This window comes from Mauremys mutica, chromosome 8 (genome assembly GCF_020497125.1).
Source record: "Mauremys mutica isolate MM-2020 ecotype Southern chromosome 8, ASM2049712v1, whole genome shotgun sequence".
Lineage (NCBI taxonomy): Eukaryota > Metazoa > Chordata > Testudines > Geoemydidae > Mauremys > Mauremys mutica.
In genome coordinates this window covers 37,759,908-37,781,163 of record NC_059079.1, presented here as the reverse complement: position 1 = coordinate 37,781,163, position 21,256 = coordinate 37,759,908, and the positions used below count along the sequence as shown (strand labels likewise).

General features: G+C 42.8%; 1 protein-coding gene across 4 annotated transcripts in view; it reads right to left on the bottom strand.

The window, feature by feature from the left end:
* Positions 1 to 433: 433 nt before the first annotated feature.
* The window catches only part of AGL (amylo-alpha-1, 6-glucosidase, 4-alpha-glucanotransferase), a 74,099-nt gene continuing 53,276 nt past the window's right edge, over positions 434 to 21,256 (bottom strand). For all 4 annotated transcript variants that reach the window (XM_045026432.1, XM_045026431.1, XM_045026430.1 and 1 more), the window contains 6 exons: positions 15,182 to 15,294; positions 10,091 to 10,302; positions 8,760 to 8,857; positions 6,243 to 6,330; positions 6,013 to 6,146; positions 434 to 3,989 (listed from right to left, as the gene is read on the bottom strand). In XM_045026432.1, coding sequence (XP_044882367.1) covers positions 3,872 to 3,989; positions 6,013 to 6,146; positions 6,243 to 6,330; positions 8,760 to 8,857; positions 10,091 to 10,302; positions 15,182 to 15,294 — 763 coding nt within the window. In that variant the 3' untranslated portion in view covers positions 434 to 3,871. The remainder of the gene's footprint in view (positions 3,990 to 6,012; positions 6,147 to 6,242; positions 6,331 to 8,759; positions 8,858 to 10,090; positions 10,303 to 15,181; positions 15,295 to 21,256) is intronic.

Here is a 21,256-nt window from a genome sequence, read left to right as displayed (position 1 = left end):
AATAATGCACATTACTTGAATTGACAAAAAAGATCTGGTGAAGCAATGCCAGTAGGTCTCTGCTCCATAGCATACAGACCAAGAAACAGATTGGTACATGGCAGAGGTACAAAGTTCACATTCAGTTTAGCTACAAAAATAAGTATTTCACTGACCGTAAGTTTGAGTGATTAAGTTTTACAGTATATTATACCATGGTGTTAGCGTCACTATGGTTCAGGATCAGTCAACATTTCTAAATTACAGCCAGCTATTTTTAAAGATGTTTATAACTTGGTTGTATACAGTATCAGGGGGTAGCAGTGTTAGTCTGTATCCACAAAAACAACAAGGAGGCCGGTGGCACCTTAAAGACTAAGATTTATTTGGGCATAAGCTTTCGTGGGTAAAACACCTCACTTCTTCAGATGCAGTGAGGTTTTTTTACCCACGAAAGCTTATGCCCAAATAAATCTGTTAGTCTTTAAGGTGCCACCGGATTCCTTGTTGTTTTTTGGGCTGTATACAGTTTACTTGGTGCTGAAGTCCAACACACATAATAAAATATTAGATCAACAGTTCTTCTATCTTCCCTCTACCCCTCCAAATTAAATATAAGTCATACACTAGTCATTTTTAATATGTTCAGAGGAAAATTCAAGAAATTTTGCCCATGACTCTCTCACTTCATTCTTAAGTTGTCCAGTCTGACCAAAAGCATCGAAAAGAGTTTGAAATCAAAGCAAGGAGGATTGAATAGAAATTTAAAATCTAAATTTTCTTGTTTCCATGGGCAAAACCAGCCCATAATATATAATTTCCCTACTTTATTCTTAAAAGTATATATGTCACTAGAATTACATTCAGTTAGTGCAGAAATAGCATTGTAAACATGCATCTATTTGCAAAATTCATAATTAGCATAATATATATATCTGTGTACATCTGTGATTTCTCTTTTTAAATATTTTAATATTAAGTTAAAAATAAACTAGCAATGAGAAATGTATATTATGTTCGTGTTAACAGTGCAATTCACTAAACTTTTTAAAGTTAGCCATGATAGAATGGAAAGTTTTCAAGCATCATTTCTCCCAGATATTTCTTACATTTAGAGATTGTTATTGCAGTTAATATAATCTCAACCTATTTAGAATAATAATAGCTCTTCAAACTTCTTTCCAATTTCAAGACAGCCTTGTTGAATAAATCCCCCTCCCCAAAGTTATCCCACTGTACACTTTCCAATTCTACCCACAGTAATGAAGAGCTAAACTAGAAATAAACCCATAATTTTATGGGAAAACAGTAACTTCTTACGTTCCTTATGTATCATTATTAAATATTTCAATAATAAAACTGTCTGAATTTCCTCAAATGCACACAAACACGTAAAATAGCATGCTGATTTATGATTGCATATAAATGTTCCTTTACTGGGCTGTTGCTGACTTTTCAACAAATACAATTAGTCAAAAACTGTACTCGAGAATGAAAATAATCTGGATCCTAATTGTGAAATCCTGATTACAAAAGGTATAAAGAATGAGATATTCTTTACATAACAGAACAACGAATCCTTTTCTTTTCAACTTACATTTTTGTCTCATCTCTTATGCAATCTGTCAGGCTAGATGACAAAGTTTCCTAAAGAATCCATTTCAAACAGCTCACAACCTGAGCACAAAAGAAAATCTGAACGAGACAAATTTCCTTTAAGCATCACTTCCAATTATTTGAACCCATATTAAGGAAAGTCAATTATATAAAAATTTAAGAACACCACACTAATAATACAGAGTGACCTATAACCAATTACTAAACTATGAGTTCTATTCAACTAAAAACTCTATTATTGGGAAAGCATGATATTGCCTCACGTACCCAAACTAGCACGTCACACATATAAAAAACAGTGGTTAGATTAAAAAATTGAATATGACCAGGTGATCTGAGTAGTGCAACTATAACCAATGAAGTACCATAAATTTAAATGATAACCTGAACAAAATTAAACTCTGGCTTCTAGAAAATAAATCTCTGAAATCCATCACAAATAAAACTGCATTGGACTTTTATCTTTAATCCGCTTGCCTAAATGCTTCTCTCAGCAGTTTGTTCTTAAATCCACCTCTACCCCAATATAACGCTGTCCTTGGGAGCCAAAAAGTATCTTACCGTGTTATAGGTGAAAACGCATTATATCGAACTTGCTTTGATCTGCCGGAGCGCGCAGCCCCGCCCCCTCGGAGTGCTGCTTTACCACGTTATATCCAAATTCGTGTTATATCAGGTCGCATTATATCAGGGTAGAAGTGTATACCTATAACTATTTTCTCATGAAGTAAGCAGATATGTGCCAACACCACATTTTAAATGTGTTGGGTAAATTTTAAAACATGAATGAAAAATATATATGAACTACAGAACAAGAAGAAGTATGGCAGGTTTGTATTTTCAAATCTGTATTGTCAGCCCATTTCTTCTACAATGTAATGCTGTATTTCCTTCTGTGATGTTGAGGGCATTACTGGCCAATCTAGCTGTTGTCTATTCATTACTTTAGGGACCGACAGAAGATTCAAATGGATACATTTCCCACCCCACCCACGTACCCAAAGTTTTGAAAAGGTTGGGTTGAGATCAGGTAAAGGTATTTGTGTGTCTATATATTACAGAACAAATGCTTTTATGGAAGTAACATTCAAGGGAAGAAAAGAAACAGGCAGCTGTCAGTACCCTTGCTCTTATTAGCATCACCTCCAAAGACTTTGGAATCAGACTGCCCCCTTTCTGCAACTGGGGTGGAACCCTGACACTGCTGAAGTCAAAAGGAGTTTTTCAATTGACTTCAATAGAGCCAGAATTTCACCCCCCAGGGAAGAAGACTACTCAAAGCAAGGGCTGAAATAAATTTACTATTCTTTCAAATTCATCATTAAGTTAGTGGGCTCCTGGATCCTTTGACCTCACCTTATATATGTACAGGGCATTACATGATAAAGTGTTTCTTCTGGTTTCCTACTGGTAGAACAAATTTGTTGACAGATGTACGTTATTTCAAACCAAATTAAATTCAAGAAATACAATTTGGCCATATGGCCCACAGCACAAAAAATAACCTATAAAGTATCTTACACAGGATACATCCACATCATTGCTCAGAATTATTGTCTTCAAATTTCATTTAAAGTTTGTGAAGATATTAATTTACTACAATTATCTGTAAAGAGTGAAAACTTTATTTTTTTAATGGAGTGTTCAGTTGAACATGGAAGAGAAGAAATTGTTAGGAAAAGCCACACAGTTCATCACAAAGGGACAAAACACTAATGAAAGTGCAATCTATGAAATGCACGACTGCAGCAGAAAACACATCACACTATCTATACCTGTACAATCTATTCTCCCCCATGATGAGCGTGCATAGCCTCTACTGACTAACAGAAAATATGGAAAAAGAGAACCCCATGAGTTTAAACTCAGATTTTTGGAACCACTTGGCATTCATATTCTAATTTGGAACGAGACAATTCTTCTAACATCTTGCTATGCAGGATATAGTTTAATTTAGTATGTGTACAATTCAAAAGCTATTTTAAATGCATTTGTGTACATTCTCCAAGTTGCTGCTTTATAAGCTTTTCTGTAACAAGTGTATATATATATATTCATACTAATGGCTTGATTTTCAGAAGTGCTGAGCAGCACTCTTAAATACCTCTTCCGTGAATGGGAGATACAGATACTAAGCACCTTTGGAAAAAATCAGACCATATAGTTATTTAAGTGACTGTGCAAAACATTTTCACTACAGTATGAGCAAACTGTTCATTTGTACCTTTTGAATATAAGTACATAGCAAATTTTACCAAGTAATCAAAGACAACTTTTACAAATCATAAAGAACTTCAAGGATAACAGCAATTGACCAGGCTTGTGATTCACAGCTGAATGGACAATATTGCCCATTTTCATTTGTCAGCTCTGGAAGCCCCTTCCAGGATGACCTGGCCAAACAAACAAACAAAAAATAAATAAAAAAAATCCCAGTGTAAAATATGATTAATGCTGTATTTTGTAACAAATTAAAAGAACATTTCTCTTGTATGATTATACTTCTAACATGTTTTAAAAGTATGAGTCAATTAAGTCAAGTGTACAAAAGAAGAAATGCTCTCTTATTTTTATTTCATTGTGTTTAGCATTAACATATGACAAGGTACATTGAAATACTAAAACATGCGCATGTTGCAGGAGCTTCCTGAGACTGCAGGCAGGGAAGCCTTCAATAACCTGACAGGTACAAGTTATCTTTGCAGTGCAACTGAAATAATGCAATCAGCATGATTTTGTGCATGCACATAAGGTTCTTACTAGCCTGACTTTTTTTTTTAATCCATACTATTTATGAAAGTGTATTTCAAGCTGTTATAAGATGTCCAAATTAAATGGTAAGTCTAGTTGTTTTAAATAAACTTCTATTTTTCACTTCTCGCTTCAGTTTTTCCATTAACTGAATGAAACCAAGTATCTGGGAACACAAGGGCAATGTTGAGAGCTGCTTTTAAACATTAGCGATAACACAGGAAAATAAAAACTACATATTGCCCATCATAGACATCCCAAGGCCACAAGTTTCGGCACGACCAATTCTACTTTGTTTGGTCATTGTATTTTGAGGTTGAGGATGGTGCTGGTCCTTTTGGCCTTTCATCTGCACTGGACACCATCCGTAAACTATGATGAATTAACCATTCCTACAAATTCCTAATATTAGATTTTTTTAGGTGCTATTCCTATGTAACCTAACTGCCATCATGATGCTATGAAAAAAACCTGCTAGGCCTCAGCTAATTTGGCCCCAATGTGAAAAATTGCTTAGGCAATTGGTCAGAGCCACAGGATCCTCAAACACAGTTCTTATACTACTATATGCTTCTATATAACTACAGGAAGGAAGAGTGGGTTCAAATAAAATGGAGTATGAGGCTTGAGAAACCCCATGCAAGGGTTTAAATTGATAATGGTGGGGAGCAAGGAGTCAGTTAACTCCCATCTCCCTCTGACTGGCCAATGGGTGGCAGAGCACACATGGGGAGGCAGAACACTCCCCCCCCATTTTATTCTAAAACTGTCCAGAATGTTGCAGGTCTAATCAAGTCTCCCACCCATTAAACTGGGTGAGTGGCATATTGAAGGATCTCTGTTTATCTAGAAATGCTTTGGGAGGGATGAAAATGGGAATTATTCAGGATTATAGTGGAGAAGAACAAGTGTATAGAGAAAAAATATTGCAGGAAGAACAGGGAAGGACTAAAGAGTGGACAAGAGAACAAAAGGCCGGGGGAAGATTAAGGAAGGCCATGTGCACTGTAGGAGAGTAAATGACTCTGTTTTCTTAATGAAGTAATATTTCCATTGTGCAGTGATGAGTTTCTGAAATGCAGTTCTATAGTAATGATTAATTGGCACATTCACGTGACCTACCCAATCAACTTCAGAAGTTATGTAATCCCATTTTATACAATTTAACGGTTATTTCCTTACATTATTTAACCTGTTGCGATCAGCCCTCAGACTGTTGAAAAACATAGATCTTGAGCAGTTTTGAAAGTACACATCCATATTTTTTCTTCTGCATCACATTTTTTGTTAGTTGTCTAGCAATTTAGACCTCAAATTCTGTTTTCTCTTAATAAATATTTTCTATTTATTCTTCTCCATGATTGATTTTAAAATTGCTCACTCACTTTGTGATAGGACAGATATTAAATATTTAAGATAAAAAAAGCAATGTTTAGCCTATTTTGAAGGCTGATGTAGGACTTAAATGGCACTCTGTATAGTGGTGACTTATACACTCAGAAAACACCAAATCACTGGTGCTTATTTTGTAGGTCTTAAATGCTCAAAAACATTTTTTGAAGAAAATTTGTGTGTGTCTATCTTTTATATGCAACTAGACATTGGACACCACTAGTTTGGATTAATATTTTAACTGTATGATATTTTAACTGTATGATGACCTACCTCTCAAGATGAACATAATGGCGAGAGAGAACATTCTTAATCAAAACGACCGTCTTTGCATACATCTCTGGACCAATTAATCTGGAAAAGTACAACTTTGCACGAAGGAAATATCCAATAGGCCAGAGCCATTCCTAAACAAAAAGATATAAGAGATAATATATTAGCTATCAATTTGAGATATCAACAGACTTTAATTTAATATGAAACTCAGGAATTTTAGAGCTTACAGGTCCTTGATGGTAATTAAAACCTTTGGCAACATTGTAGTTGTCACTGTCCAGGGCATTATCATATACTCCACAGTAAACCATATCACTGTAAGAAAGTAAAGGATTTAGACAAAGCAACAAGTTAAATAAAATTTATGCAATGCATTAGAGAAAACTCAAAAAAGATGGTTACTCACCTTTGTAACTATTGTTCTTCGAGATGTGTTACTCCTATCCATTACAATTAAGTGTGCGCGCGCTGCGTGCACGATCGTCGGAAGATTTTTACCCTAGCAACACTTGGTGGCTTGGTGGAGGTGCCCCCTGGAGTGGCGCCCTTATGGTGCCAGATATATGCCCCTGCCGATCCAGAGCCCCCTCAGGTCCTTCTTGCCGGCTACTCTGACAGAGGGGAAGGAGGGCGGGTTTGGAATGGATATGAGCAACACATCTCGAAGAACAACAGTTACAAAGGTGAGTAACCATCTTTTCTTCTTCGAGTGCTTGCTCATATCGACTCCAATTAGGTGACTCCCAAGCCTTACCTAGGCGGTGGGGTCGGAGAGAGATGTCGCGTAGCGAAGGACCGCTGAACCAAATGCAGCATCACCCCTGGACTGTTGCATAGTGGGAGACGAAGGTATGTACTGATAACCAAGTTGCTGGGATGCATGATAGCGGGCTTCCCTATCGATGGGACTGACTGCACCGGTGGTGCTGGAGGCTGCGACGGCCCCGACTCAGTGAGGGCAATTAAGTTGCGGGCCGTAGAGAAGGTCTCTGGGGTAGACGGCAGACCAACTTCGACCGCGGTGCGCACCGGGGAGCTCATATGCACCGGACTCAACGGCGCTGGAATTGATGGTGCCGGAGTTGGAGCCTTCACGGGGCGGTCCGGTACAGGACTTTGGTCCAAGGGGGGTGTGGGATTACAATGTGAGATGCTGAACTGATTATGCTGGGTTGTGTGTGAAGGACTGGCCTTGGGCTTGTTCTCATTGGCCAGCTAATTGTAAATAGGATACAGGTGTGTAGGATGATAATTACCCTATGGGGTTACAGCTGTGGTTGTGTGTGTATAATTAATCAATTAGCAATGGATTGTTGCCCATATTGTATATAAGAGCATGCTGGGAATGAATAAATGGATATGCATACACACACACACTCTCTCTCTCTGCTTGGGCTCTGTTCCTGCATGAGTGCGATGCAACAGGGGGGCACAAGCGGTGCCTGTGACTGGGCAGAAGCAGCAGGTTGCTTGTGCTGCTTCTTAGACCCCAGAGATAGCGAGTGGCGCTGGGCCAGCGTGGTGCCGGAGACGTCCGGTGCCGGGTCTTTCCAGTGCCAGAGGTGTGCTTCGGGCCGACAGCACCGGGTCTCTGCTCGGGCCCAAGGGCACCGGGCTAACTGCCGCTTCCATGGAGGAGCTGCCTCAATTGAAAGTCCCGCTCCTTTTTTGTCCACAGCTTGAATGCCTTACAGATACGGCACTAATCTGTTTGATGGGATTCCCTCAGGCACTTCAGGCAGGAGTCGTGAGGGTCTCCCATAGGCATCAGCTTAAGACAGGCCGAGCAGGGCTTGAAACCCTGAGACCCAGGCATGAGCCCAGGTACTGGGAAATAGGGAGGGGAGGAACCGCCTTTCTTCCCAACAACTACATACACAATTTACTATTAACTACAACTAGAAACGACTAACAACTATACTACAAAACTAACTAGAGAAAAACGAGTAAAGAGTTAGGGAGTGGAGTGGAGATCAGCTATGCCACGCTCCACAGTTCCAACGACCATCACGGGCGGTAAGAAGGAACTGAGGGGGCGCTGGGTCGGCAGGGGCATATATCCGGCGCTATAAGGGCGCGCCTCAGCCGAGCCACCGAGTGTTGCTAGGGTAAAAATCTTCCGACGATCGTGCACACAGCACGCGCACACCTAATTGGAATCGATATGAGCAAGCACTAGAAGAATAATATGAATTCACATGGTTAGATGGTACTCAACACAGCACAAGGGAGACAGTAAGGAAGGACCATTATATCGTGGCCCTAACAAGATTATAGTATTAATATTCTTCAGTGGTTAGTTTATACAAGACCTATTGCATCAATACTATGTACTACAGAGCTACAAGTATAGAACTCTATATTCAGTCCATAACGACAGTATATTGGTCACAATTCTGTCATAACTTATGCTCAAATTCTATGTGCTGCCTTTTTTCAAACTAATACTAATACTGTATAACCAGTTCTATTAGAAGTTTTTGAAAATTTAATGACCAACTTTTAATGGGAGCAAAATAGTAAATAAAATGGTGATTTTGTAAATAACTAAATGAATCTGAACTGGCTTTAGAACAGCTAAATAATCTTGACTAAAATAAATATATTATATAGTGTAATTAGCTAGTGCATTTCTTGAGGTATTCTTAATGAAACGAAACATATCAAAGTGAACTTCTTACTGTTAGTCTGGTAACATGATTAAAACTATGCATACTACACATAATGATCTCTAATATGCTTACTCTGGATCCAACGTTTTCATTCCCAGTGGACCAAGCAGCTTTTCCTCTGCTATCTCAAGAGCTTTCCAAGCTCTCTCAGGACTGAATATCTCAGGGGCCTGGCAGAATAACAGAGATTTAATCAATAAACTTTGCATTAAAAAAAATTAGTATTGTTTATGAAATCAACAAACTGCATAGTGCACTTCAAACATTTGTATTACTTTTCAATATACTCATGGAGAAAACTACAGCCCTTTATAATAGATACAAAATGTATCAGGACTCCCCGGCTTCTGGCGGTCAGAGATTTAGGGACACCCAGCATGGGGTTGCGTCCCTGACCATCTTGGCTAACCGCAGTGGATGGACCTATCCTCCGTGAACTTATCTAATTCTTTTTTGAACCCTAGTTATACTTTGGCCTTCACAACATCCCCTGGCAACGGAGTACCACAGTTGACTGTGTGTTGTGTCAAGAAATACTTCCTTCTGTTTGTTTCAAACCTGCTGCCCATTAATTTCATTGGGTGACCCTGGTTTGTGTGTTATGTGAAGGGGTAAATCACACTATCCTAATTCACTTTCTCCAGACCATTCTTGATTTTATAGACCTCTATCGTATCTCCCCTTAATCATCTTTTCCAAGATGAACAGTCCTAGTCTTTTTAATCTCTGTTCCCTGGCCCTAATCATTTTTGTTGCCCTCCTCTGTACTTTTGCCCTTCTCTGTACTGTTCTAATATATTTTTTTGAGATGGGGTGACCAGATCTGCACGCAGTATTCAAGGTGTGGGTGTGCTATGGATTTATATAGAGGCATTATGATATTTACTGTTTTATTATCTATCCCTTTCCACAATTTGAGGACTTCAGTAACTCAGACATAGGTTAGGGGTTTGTTATTGAAGTGGATGGGTGAGATTCTGTGGCCTGCATTGTGCAGGAGGTCAGACTAGATGATCATAATGGTCCCTTCTGACCTTAAAGTCTATGCGTCTATAAATTCCATAAAAAGATTAAACAAAACAAAACCAAACAAAAAAGGCAATTTTCAGTTAACGCCGTGCAAATGCATCTTCAATACAGGAAGTTCCTTTCTAGATTTATCCTAATGACACATTGGTTAGCAGGCCCAAACATAATTAGGCAAATCCTTTGGAAGAGGTTCTAGATGGGCTGATGCTGAAAGCTTATTAAAGAAAAACCCACTACTCCATTAAAGATACAAGTGTATTCCAAGCAATGGGTCCCTCCTGGTTTACCCCATGCAAATGAACCCCCTCAAATTTAGTTCAATTCAATCAAAATAGTTAAAGAAGCTGTGACTATGAACATGTTTTTCCACTCACCACAACCATTGCTATAGTAAAATTTGGCCTGAGCTGGTAATCGCACCAAGGACTTGAAGCTCCATAGCTGTCCTTGTATATGCCACGCTTGTGAACCAGATTTGGATGTTTTTCGTTAGGATCTGCTGGGTTCTCAGAGACAAAGAACAGCTTTTCAAAGTGCCCGTGAATCTTCCCGTTCCACTCGTCATATGTGATGGTTTCCTTTTTTCCTGAAAAAAGTTAATATGCAGGATTTGTTTTCTAGTAATAAGTCTACGCCTCTCCTTAGTTTTGTAAATATTACTGACTCTTGCATACTTGAAGTCTTAAAAAACTTCTACGGCTGCTGATAAAATAAGGAATGGCCATTATAACATGTAGATTAGTATAAAAGTGAAAACTGAAGGTTATGCCAATAGCCCCCAAAATGCTTTCAAGGATATCCAGGTTATCTAGATTCAAAAGCTTTTCCCTTTTCCCAAGATAGTGTGGATTGAAATCTTATCAATATTGGGAATAAAACAGTATTAGGGGAGTAGATTTTAAACATGGCTTAATACTGGTTCAGCCCCAAAGGGTTTGCCTGGCTAGTCTGGATGGGGAGTAGCCATTTTAAGAAATGGTGTAGTTAAACAAGGCTCTACTAGTTAGCTTGCAGTCTAGCACATGGTTATACCTCATTCAGACTAACCAGAAAATAGTGTTTAAACTGGTATTATGAACTAGTTTTTCAACAGAATTTAAAAAAAATACAGTTTAGGTTTTTTTAAACTGTTGCATCAAGATGGACAAAAGCTAAGTGAATCCAAAGCCAGGGGCTGGGAGGGGGTAAATGTTGTATTTTTTGCTGAAAAATGAGATGTAGAAGATCTTGTTTTATATCGGTTTATGTGTAGTCTGTCTTCCTCTGGGGTGCGATTTAAACATAGACCAACTATGAATGCACCAGATCTGCTTGGTTTTTTAGGTTGGGTTTTCTCCTTAGGTGAAAACTAATAGTAGTAGCCTCTGTTATATATAACAATTGTTAAAATGCTCTGTGAATAAATCTCTAGTTTTTCAGGACACATTTTGACAGGGCCAGGGCTGCCCGGGGGGGCACCAAGTGGGTCCTTCACTCGCTTTGGGGGCCCTGTAAAACTCTCGTGGGCAGGGCCGGCTTTAGGAAGTGTGGGGCCCAATTCGAACAGTTTCGGTGGGGCCCCGGCAGGGATGACTTTTTTTTTAAAAAAAAAGTACACACACACTTGGGGCTTGTACTCACCGGTGGTGCTCCGAGTTTCAGCGGCACTTCGGCGGCAGGTCCTTCACTCGCTCCAGGTCTTCGGCGGCACTGAAGGACCTGTCACTGAAGACCCAGAGCAAGCGAAGGACCCGCCGCTGAAGTGCCGCTGAAGACCCGGAGCACCGCCAGGTGAGTAAAAATTAAAAAGGCGACTCTAGCCAGGGAAGGGGTTCTCACTGGGCGCGGGGCCCTCTTGGGTGCGGGGCCCGATTCGGGGGAATTGGTGGAATAGGCCTAAATCCGTCCCTGCTCGTGGGGCCTGGGCCCCTGGAGCTTCTTCCGCTCCGGATCTTCAGCAGCAATTCGGTGGCGGGGGGTCCTTCCGCCCTGGGACCCGCCGCCGAAGTGCCAGGCCCCCGCCGACCCCGGGCCCCCTGAATCCTCTGGGCGGCCCTGGACAGGGCAACAGACTACTTCTTTTACAACTAGCATAGATACCTGTCAATATTTATGAGACTCCTTATGGTTAAGTATTCATCATTTTCCCACCCTTGTCCCTCTAAAAATCTCAGGTCAATGAAACTAAAATGTGTTCCTATTTTCCACAAATATCCCTTTTAAAACCTTTCAGTGCTGACTGGTACCCACTGCAAACTGACTAAAGGATAGATTATCTGGTCTGCTTGGTGTTCAATGCAAAAGGTATGGACAAGGCCACAACTTTCCACTTGGAGATTCTCCTGAGGTAAGGGGAAACAAAGTTTTGCTGAAGTAAGTACTACTGAATTTGGTTCAATGTCACTTTGACCATGTCACCCCTCTCTTTGCATCTCTCCACTGGGTCCCTCTTCTCTACTGTATCAAACATAAGATACTTGTTTTCACTTTTTGGGCCCTTTGCAGCCAACTCCCACCCTATCATCTCTCATTCAGTATTGAAAGATCAACTCCAATCAGCCCCAGAATACCAGCCTCTGTCACCCACTTGTCAAATTTTCAAACAAGTATTTTTATGCTGCTTTCTCCCATGCTGCCCTTTATACTTAGGAGGAGCTCTCTGTAATCATCTGTAAAGCCACTTCACTGTTCTTCAAATATCTTTTCTTTATCCTCCTGATCTCTTAGGTGCATAGGGCATCCACCAGTTTCCAACATTTAATTTAATCTTTGCTGGCCTATTCTGAGATTCATGCTGATGGATTTGGCTTCTCTCTCCACTGTTCCATATAACATTTCTCTAGGTTGCCCTCTTTTCTCTTTCCAGATAGTGTCCATATTATCACTTGACATAGACGATGTGTTGGTGGCATCCTTAAAGCATGTCCTAAATATGCCCATCACTGTCTTCCTACCACATTTGATACTTTACATTAGAAATTCTAAGGAGAACAAATTCAGTGTTGCAAGAAATTCTTTTCACTGAACTCTGAAGATATAAAGGAGTTGATCTGATCATCAATTTCTATTGTAGATTTCCATAACTGCTCCATAAAGGAGGACAGACATGAAGCCAGTGTTAAAAAAATTGTATTTTTCTGTTAGTCATGCTGCTTTCCCAAATCTTTTCAAGTTTATAAAAATTGTCTGCTGCTCTTAATATTCAATGCTTGACATCTAGCATGGTGCCATCATCATTGAACATCTTACTCTCTAGACATGTAAAATGACTTACTTCTAGTGTTACCCTATCTACTCTGGTTGCTTTTGGGACATGGATAGCCATTTATTTTCTGTTCCCCTTGTTGCTGAACAAACCAACTTGCTTTTTGCTGTATCTGCCAAAAGCTAGGCCTTTTCTTCCTTTAAGCAATGTATCGAACTAAGCAGGACGATGTCATCAGCGAAACCAGCAATTATGCTTTACCATTTGTCCATAAAACTCCTCAATTGCTCTCTGTGGCTACTTTCCACATAACATAGTCAATGACCAGTGCAAACAGTGTGGATATTAATACACTCTTGTTTTACTCCAGTTGTCACTGCAAACCATTGGCTGATGATGTCACCATCTCTGATGGCACATCATCATATAGATCCTTGATTATTCTAATTATTTTTGCTGGTATTTCATAATATGCCATAATTTTCCAAAGACTGCCTCTCTGGATGCTATCAAAATCCTTCTAGAAATCTATAAAAAAAAATGTATCACAAGGTGCTTGCCATTCCACACTTTGTTCTATAATATGTCTGAGAACAACAATATGATTTGCACATCATCTGAATGATCTAAAATCTTCATGTTCTTCTCCAAGTTGGAATATGTTTGGTTTTTGATACATTCCAATAGGATGTTCAAATTCCTCCTTGAAACTCTTCTTTGCCATGGTACCTACAAAAGCCTTCAAACTGTTAGGCTGCTGAAGTGCGGAGACTACAAACCATCATGCTAACTAATACTGTCTCATTGTTTCCTTGTACTCTCCCATCTATCTGGGATGGTTTGGGGTGCAGGCTGCCCCAGGGCTATGGCAGGGAGAGAGGATTTCCCCTAGTTCTCTTTCCCTGCAGCAGCACCTGGACTGGGTGGGGGTGGGGGAAGAGGTGCCTCTCCCCCAGCTGCAGCAGGTCTGGGCCAGGGCATCTCTCCCCTGGCCATGGCAGGTCAGGGCCGGGGCCAGCCTGGGGCGCCTCTCCCCTGGCTGCAGCAGGTACGGGGCTGGGGGAGGGATGCCTCTCCCGTTTGTGGCAGGTCCAGGGCTGGGGGAAGATGCATCTCTCCCTGCCGCAGCCCTGAGCACCTGCACGACATTTAATAGGCTGCCGCGCAGCTTAGAGGGACTTAGAATGTAACACCAATAAAAATTTTTTCCTCCATGTGATTTATCAAAAGCATGTTACGAATATAGTTGGTTGTTGTGTAGAAGATATCTTTTACTTGTAAGAAATCAGCCAAAAGAAAGCAAAAATACCCTAGAAGGGCAACTGAAGCCATATGTTAGATTCCATCTGCAATATTTCTATTTTTGTAGTATTATGTTGTAGGCAATTTCTAGAAACTAACCCTTGATATGAATTAAACAAGCAGACAGGTCAGAGATTGTGGATAGAAATTAAGGCTAATTTTAAATTAATTTGTAGGTCATCAGGCGCTGCACTTTAAGCTCGTCAGTGATTCAAGTTACCTACAGTAGGATGAAGCATACAAATTAAACAAACTGGGCTCTGAGAACACAGCTATGTGTGGTACCTGAGGCAGCAAATCAGGGGAGGAGCTGCAGACATTACAAATCAAAATTGTAAGCAATATTTATCAAGTACTGAAACAAACAGTCCCACTCAAGCCATGGATTAAAAAGTTTAAAAGAAAAATGAGTTGTTAATTCCATGATTAAATAAAAGCTGAAATATCTAGGATGACAGATGCTGATGGTAGTATTCTCTGTATTTTGTAGTACTGCATAAAGGAACAGTTAAAATAGTTGCTTCCCAGGGTTAATAATTATTTTGTTAAGAGGTTTTAAACAGCTTACATATTCAGTCTCAGTAATACGTACTGAATTCTCCACAGAAAATATCGTAAAAACAACTGAAAATTAATCTTTCACTTAACTCTTAAGAGGTCTTATAACTACTGTCATAATCAGCTCAAACTAACAAGTGAATTCATAGCCATATCGGTACCCCACAGAAGGAGAAAGCTGGGCTAGTGAGGTTTAGTTATATACCCTACAAAAAAGTGTGTTTTGTGGGCTTTGCATAGATTTTGCTACTTAGATGCAAAACAACAATTAGCCTTATCCTGAGTTTTATGTACACCCATTCCCCAAACATAATGTTTAATAAAATGTTCACAAGGTAGACAGATTGCAAGACAATATTGACCCTGGTTCAATTATCATGGTTCTACACTGATCACACATTTGTGAGATAAGCCTGCTTACCATGCCTTTTTATGGTGACTCCCTGATAAGGAAACACTTTTTTCTTTGACAACTCCAGCAGCCAACGAATAGTTGATTTACAAAGGCCAACAATTTCCACAGCAGATCCATCTCTAAGATGAAAAAAGAACAGCTACTCATTTTAAGAAGAAATGTAAATGAAGATATTAGGTCACAGACTATTTATGCAGATACCAACATTTGACGATTTCCCCCCCCCGTGAATATACTCAAACCTCTAAAAAACAAAGATTCACTACTGTCAGTTTAAACTCACATTTGATGCTCTAGAAAGTGAAACTTCTTAACAAATCATTAATATATCTCCTTTCCATATACAGAGGCAGATACCATTCCTGATGCCCTCCCCAGACACTTTCCATTACCTCCCAGCATCTGTGATAAGCCCAAACCAACTTGCTCTAACTGAATACTTCAATCTTCAATTTCTGCCAAGAAACTGGAAACACAAATGACTATTGTGGGCAAAAAGGAGATTTAGTTGCCAGTCATCCAAATACTGACAGCATCATATCACTTTTGGTTCTCTCCTAGTAGCCTCATGTACATATTAAAATAAGGTGGGATGGGAAGGGCAACAGTGTCACTAGACAGGCTTGAGGAAGATAAACAAAATGTCCAACATGATTCTCTGAAAAGCAGAGAGCTACTCAAATGGCATCCCATCTAACTCAGCGAGGGTTCATCTGTGGAAGGGCTTGATGCGCTCCAGGTAGAAAGCCAGGCCGTGCCTGATATCTAGAGTGTGCAGCTGCCTCTCCTCATTGGTCATATGAGTCTTTGGACAGAACACCGGAAGTAAGATATCCTGGTTGACATGGATGTGCGACACTACCTTTGGCAGGAAGGCCAGATAGGGCCGCAGCTGGACCTTGTCATTGCAGAATACTGTGAATGGGGGCTCTGAAGTGAGGGCTTGAATTTCAGAGACACATCTCTCTGAGGTCATAGATACAAGGAATGCAACCTTCCATGACAAATGAGAAAGGGCAGACCCGTGAGCCTGGAGAAGACCAGGTTGAGGTCCCATTGCGGAACCGGGTCCTGGATCAGTGGAAAGAGTCTTCCAAAGACTTTCAGAAACTTGATCGACCTCTTATGTGAGAACACCGATCTACCATGGATGCAAGGATGGAAGGCTGATATGGCAACCAGGTGCATCTTGATCGAAGAGAAGGCAAGAAACCCTGATGCTTTTAGTGAAGCAGGTAATCCAGGATGGACTGCAGAGATGACTGGGTCAGGGAAATATTCCACTCTGACTCCCAGGAGGAGAAACACTTCCACTTCACTAGGTAAGTTGTTCTAGTGGAAGGCTTTTTACTCTCCAAGAAAACCTGCTGTACCTGACCAGAGCAAGCTTGTTCCTCTGCATTCAGCCACGCAACATCCAAGCTGTGAGGTGGTGAGAGGCGAGGTTTGGGTGCAGGAGTCGACTGTGATCCTGCGAGAGTAGGTCTGGGAGGCTGGGAAGTGGCCACGGGGCTGCAACGGCCACGTCCATGAGCACGCTGAACCAATGCTGGTGAGGCCATGCTGGGATGATCATAATGACCCGTGCCTTGTCCATCTTGATTTTTCGAGAGGACTTTGCTGATGATCAGAATTGGCGGGAAGATGATCATCAGGTCTCCTGACCAAGACAGGAGAAAGACATCAGAGAATGAGCCTCTGCCGAGGCCTTGGAGAGAAAATTGATGACACTTTCTGTTCTATCTGGTGGCAAACAAGCCCACGTGCGGAGTTCCCTACTTCTGAAAGAGCATTCTGATGACCTCTGAACACCTGTACCACCCTACTGGACAGCTGGTGCAGTGTACCGAGATGTGCTCCCCAACTGAGGTCGGATGCATCTGAAAAGCAGGGAGACAATGGATCGCAAACGGCACACCTTCCAACACCAGAATTGGGTCAGACCACCCGAGAGGCAGAAAGGTAAGTACTCCCGGGAGGATCGTGATTACCTTGTCTAGGTGATGTCTGGCTGGGGAATAGAGCAATGCCACAACTGGATGAGATGCAGCCTGAGTCTCCCACGTTGGACAATGTACGTACATGCTGCCATGTGCCCTCTGAGCCAGACCCTGACCCATGGTGAGAGGATGGGCAGTGATGCTGGCAATCAGATTTGACATTGCCCTGAGCCTGGCCTCTGGCAGGAATGCTCTGGCTCAGATAGTGTCGAGCACCACTCTGATAAAATCTATCCATTGGACCAGGATCAATGTTGATTTTTGTTTATCAATAGGCCGAGAGCTTGATACTGCGCTGGACCTGGACTCTGAAGCGGCCCTGGATGAGCCAGTCATCGAGGTATGGGTAGATCTGGATACCCTGATGTCTAAAGTAGGCCTCCACCACCGACATGCATTTCATAAACACCCTTGGCACTGTTGCTAGGCTAAAAGGTAGCAGTGCAAATTGGTAGTGGGTGGTCCCAACTACGAAACGTAGGAACAAGGTGTGTCTGTGAAATATCAATATGTGGAAGTAAGTGTCTTTCAGGTCAAGTGCGGCATGCCAGTCTCTCAGATCCAGGGAAAGAATGATGGAGACTAAAGAGAATATATGGAACTTCAATTTCTTAAGATACTTGAGGCTCCACAGGTCGAAGATGGGGTGTAGACCCCCCTGGGCTTTTGGGATAAAAAATAGTGGGAGTAAAACCCTTTCCCCCTCAAGTGCAGAGGGACTTCTTCCACAGCTCCCACCTGCAGAAAGCTCTGCACCTCCTGAGCGAGCAGATGCTCATGAGAAGAGTCCCTGAAGAGGGACGGGGAGGAAGGGTGGGATAGAAATAAACTGGAGGGCATATCCCCCTGCAACTGTACTGAAAACCCACTAGTCCAACATTATAGAGGATCAGGCAGGGAGGAAGGGGACAAATAGAAAACAACAGGGAAGCAGGATCCAGGACACATACAGGAAGGTCGCCCTCATGTGCACCCTCAAAATGCCTGCTTGTTACCCGGTTGGTTATGGGTGAAGCTCAAGTGAGCTGAGGTTGTCAGCTGATGGCCTTTTCCTTCTTGCAGAAGGGCGCTGATCGATGTTGGCTCCTGAACCTGTGCAGCTGTTGCGGCTTAAACCACTTCCTTGCTGGCCCTGGCATGAAAAGGCCCAGGGAGTGCAAGGTAACCCTCGAATCTTTCAGGCCATGTATTTTACTGTTTGTTTGCTCTGAAAACAGTGCCAGGCCATCGAAAGGGAGGACCTCGATGGATTGTTGAACCTCCATTTATAGGCCTGATGACTGCAACCAGGATGCACGCCTCACAGAAAGGGCTGAAGCTACGGTCCAGACCGCAGAGTCTGCCACATCTGAGGCTGTTTAGAGGGCTGCCCTGGCCAGAGCTCTGCCCTCATCTAGGATAACCAGGAATTCCTTCCTGGGATCCTCTGGCAGCAAATCTGCAAACTTGGCCATACTATTTGGCAGTCCATAATCATAACGGCCAAGTAAAGCCTGACAGTTGGCCACTCTCAGCTGGAGACCAGACGTAGAATAAATTTTTCAACCAAAAGAGATCGAGCCTCTTTGCCGCCTTGTTCTTAGGTGTCAATCCTGGTTGGCCCTGTCCATCATGTTCATTGGCTGCCAACACAACCAGTGAGCTTGGAGCAGGGTGGGTATAAAAATACTCATACCCCTTAGCGGAGATGTAGTATTTTCTTTCCAACTGCTTGGAAATGGGGGGCAGGGAGGAGGGTGTCTGCCACAGGGCCTTAGTAGTTTTTACCACTCCTTCGTGCACTGGCAATGCCACCTCGGAGAGGGCAGCTGCACTTAGCACATTGAACAGGTAGTCTGAGGACTCCACCAGTTCCTCAGCTTCCAGCCCCAAGTTTGAGGCGACCCTCCTTAAAAGCTTCTTGTGGGCCCTTGCATCATCCAAACTGAGTGAGAGGGCCTTGCTATCGCCTCATCAGGTGAAGATGATCAGGAAGCAGGTATAGGTGGGTCTGCCAACTCCACCACTTCTGCTAGGGGTGCCTCGGCCGAGGCTGGTTGACCCCGACTGCATCTGAATCAGGACAGGAGACTGTTGCAGATTGTCTTTCAGATGTCCCCAAGACCAGCCCAAGCCCTGCGATGGGTGGGGAAACCCCCAGGGGTTCCAGAGTTGCAGGGGGCTGGCCACTGGTGTTGGGGCCATGCTGCCACTGGTGGCCCAGAGGGGAATGCCGATGCTCTGGGTGGGTGGCTGTGGCCTGTGGGCAGGTTCTCCTCCTCGCTGTCCAAGGGAGAGACTTGTCTGGGGGACTAGGACAGTACTGGGGCTACCTCAAGCCCATTGGCTCTGGGCACGGACTTCCATTGGAGGACCTGTACGGGGGCAATGGCTCTCGGTGCCGCGAGCCTGGTGATGGGTGGCTCATCCTTAGAGAGTGATGCTGCTCCATAGATCGTGAGTAGGAATGGGAGTGAGAAGACCGACGTCATGCCAGCAGTGAACCATACAGGCGATCTGGCAACCAGTGATGGGGCGCCAGGGACCTATGTCTTGACCCTCCGGAATGGTGCTGAGAGAGCGGCTCGGGTGCTCCTGGCACCAGGGCTCTGGGAGTGTCATCCCTCTGTGCGTCTGCGCCAGACCACTGGCAACTGACACCTACAGTCTGAGGAATGCTGCCTAGAGTCTGGGGTCAGAAACTGGCAGGTAAGCCGACCCGGTGGCACTGTTCCAGTGAGCGCTCGCTAGGCACTCCCTGCAGCGAGGAACAGTGCCGCAGTAACGGTGACCGCTAGAAGGGTCCCAAGGCAGGTTTACCCCTTGAATGGGGTATCTCAGTGGCTGGTGTGGGCAGCACCGGAAGGGACAGATGTCCTTAGCGGCCTGAAAGGCCTCTGGTGTAGACAGCACCGCCAGGTGCCAAGTGCCTCTGCCCCTTCCGAGGTGGTAGGTGGGTCTTGAATTGGGCTCAACAGCTCAGTGGGAATCTGAGCCTGGTCACCATCTGGAGGGGAAGAGCTGCCCCGCACATATCTTTGCTCTCCTCCAGATCTCTCTTTCCCATTACAGGACGTAGGAGAACACCCCTCCCGGCCTTTCTTTCCTTTTAAGCTGGTACCTGGGGATGGGGATTGGTGCCGGTCGGAGGTCGCTGCTTGCAACATGTTCCACACCAAGGCCACAGTGCTTGGAGCAGAGTCCAATCTTGTCGGCTCCGAGGCCGGTGCGAGGGCCGACTCCGCAAGAAACGCTCGGAGACAAATGTCCTGCTCCTTTCTGGTCTGTGGCCTGAAGATCTTGCTAATATGACACTTGTCGCTCACGTGGGTTTCCCCTAAACACTTGCAGCCTCTATGGGGATCACTGACTGGCATAGGCTTTTTGCAAGTCACAAGGTTTGAAGCCTGGGGACCGCAGCATGCCCCATCCCTAGGCTGAGTCCCATATGGGACTAATTATTTCTAATTTAACACTAAGGGAATTATTAACTATACAACCTTAAACAACTATATACAACAAATTCACTACTAGACACAATAGTGACAGGAAATCGTGCCGAAGCAAGGAGACGTTCCAGCATCATCACTGGCGGAAAGAAGGAATTGAAGGAGGAGGGAGCCGGCGGTGCTTCTTATTACTGGTGCAAATGCGTGCCACTCCAGAGGGTGCCAGAGATGGTCCCCTACGGATACTATTGAGGGAAAAATATCTGGCACCAGTCCATGTAGCAAGCTCACACACCAACAGTGTAATGGACATGAGCGAGGACTCAAAGAGCCACCAAACAGACATGGTATTCGATTTTGTGGAAAGACATTGAACTATTATTGCAAAGCTTTCAAATACCTTTCCTTTCCTTGCAGAACTGCAACTGACCTGAGCAACCTTATTTCTCCTGTCCTGTGTCAAAGCCAGAGAGTCTGCACCAGTTTAAAGGCATATAGTAACATCTTTTAAAAAAATTTCATCCATCTAAAATTGAATAGATGTCAGCAGAATACAGAGCTTTTACTGACATTTTAATATTAGCATTAGAGAAGGAGGATAAGAAAGAAACCTTTGCAAATATTTCAAGTTCTACATATGGTAGCACTCAAAT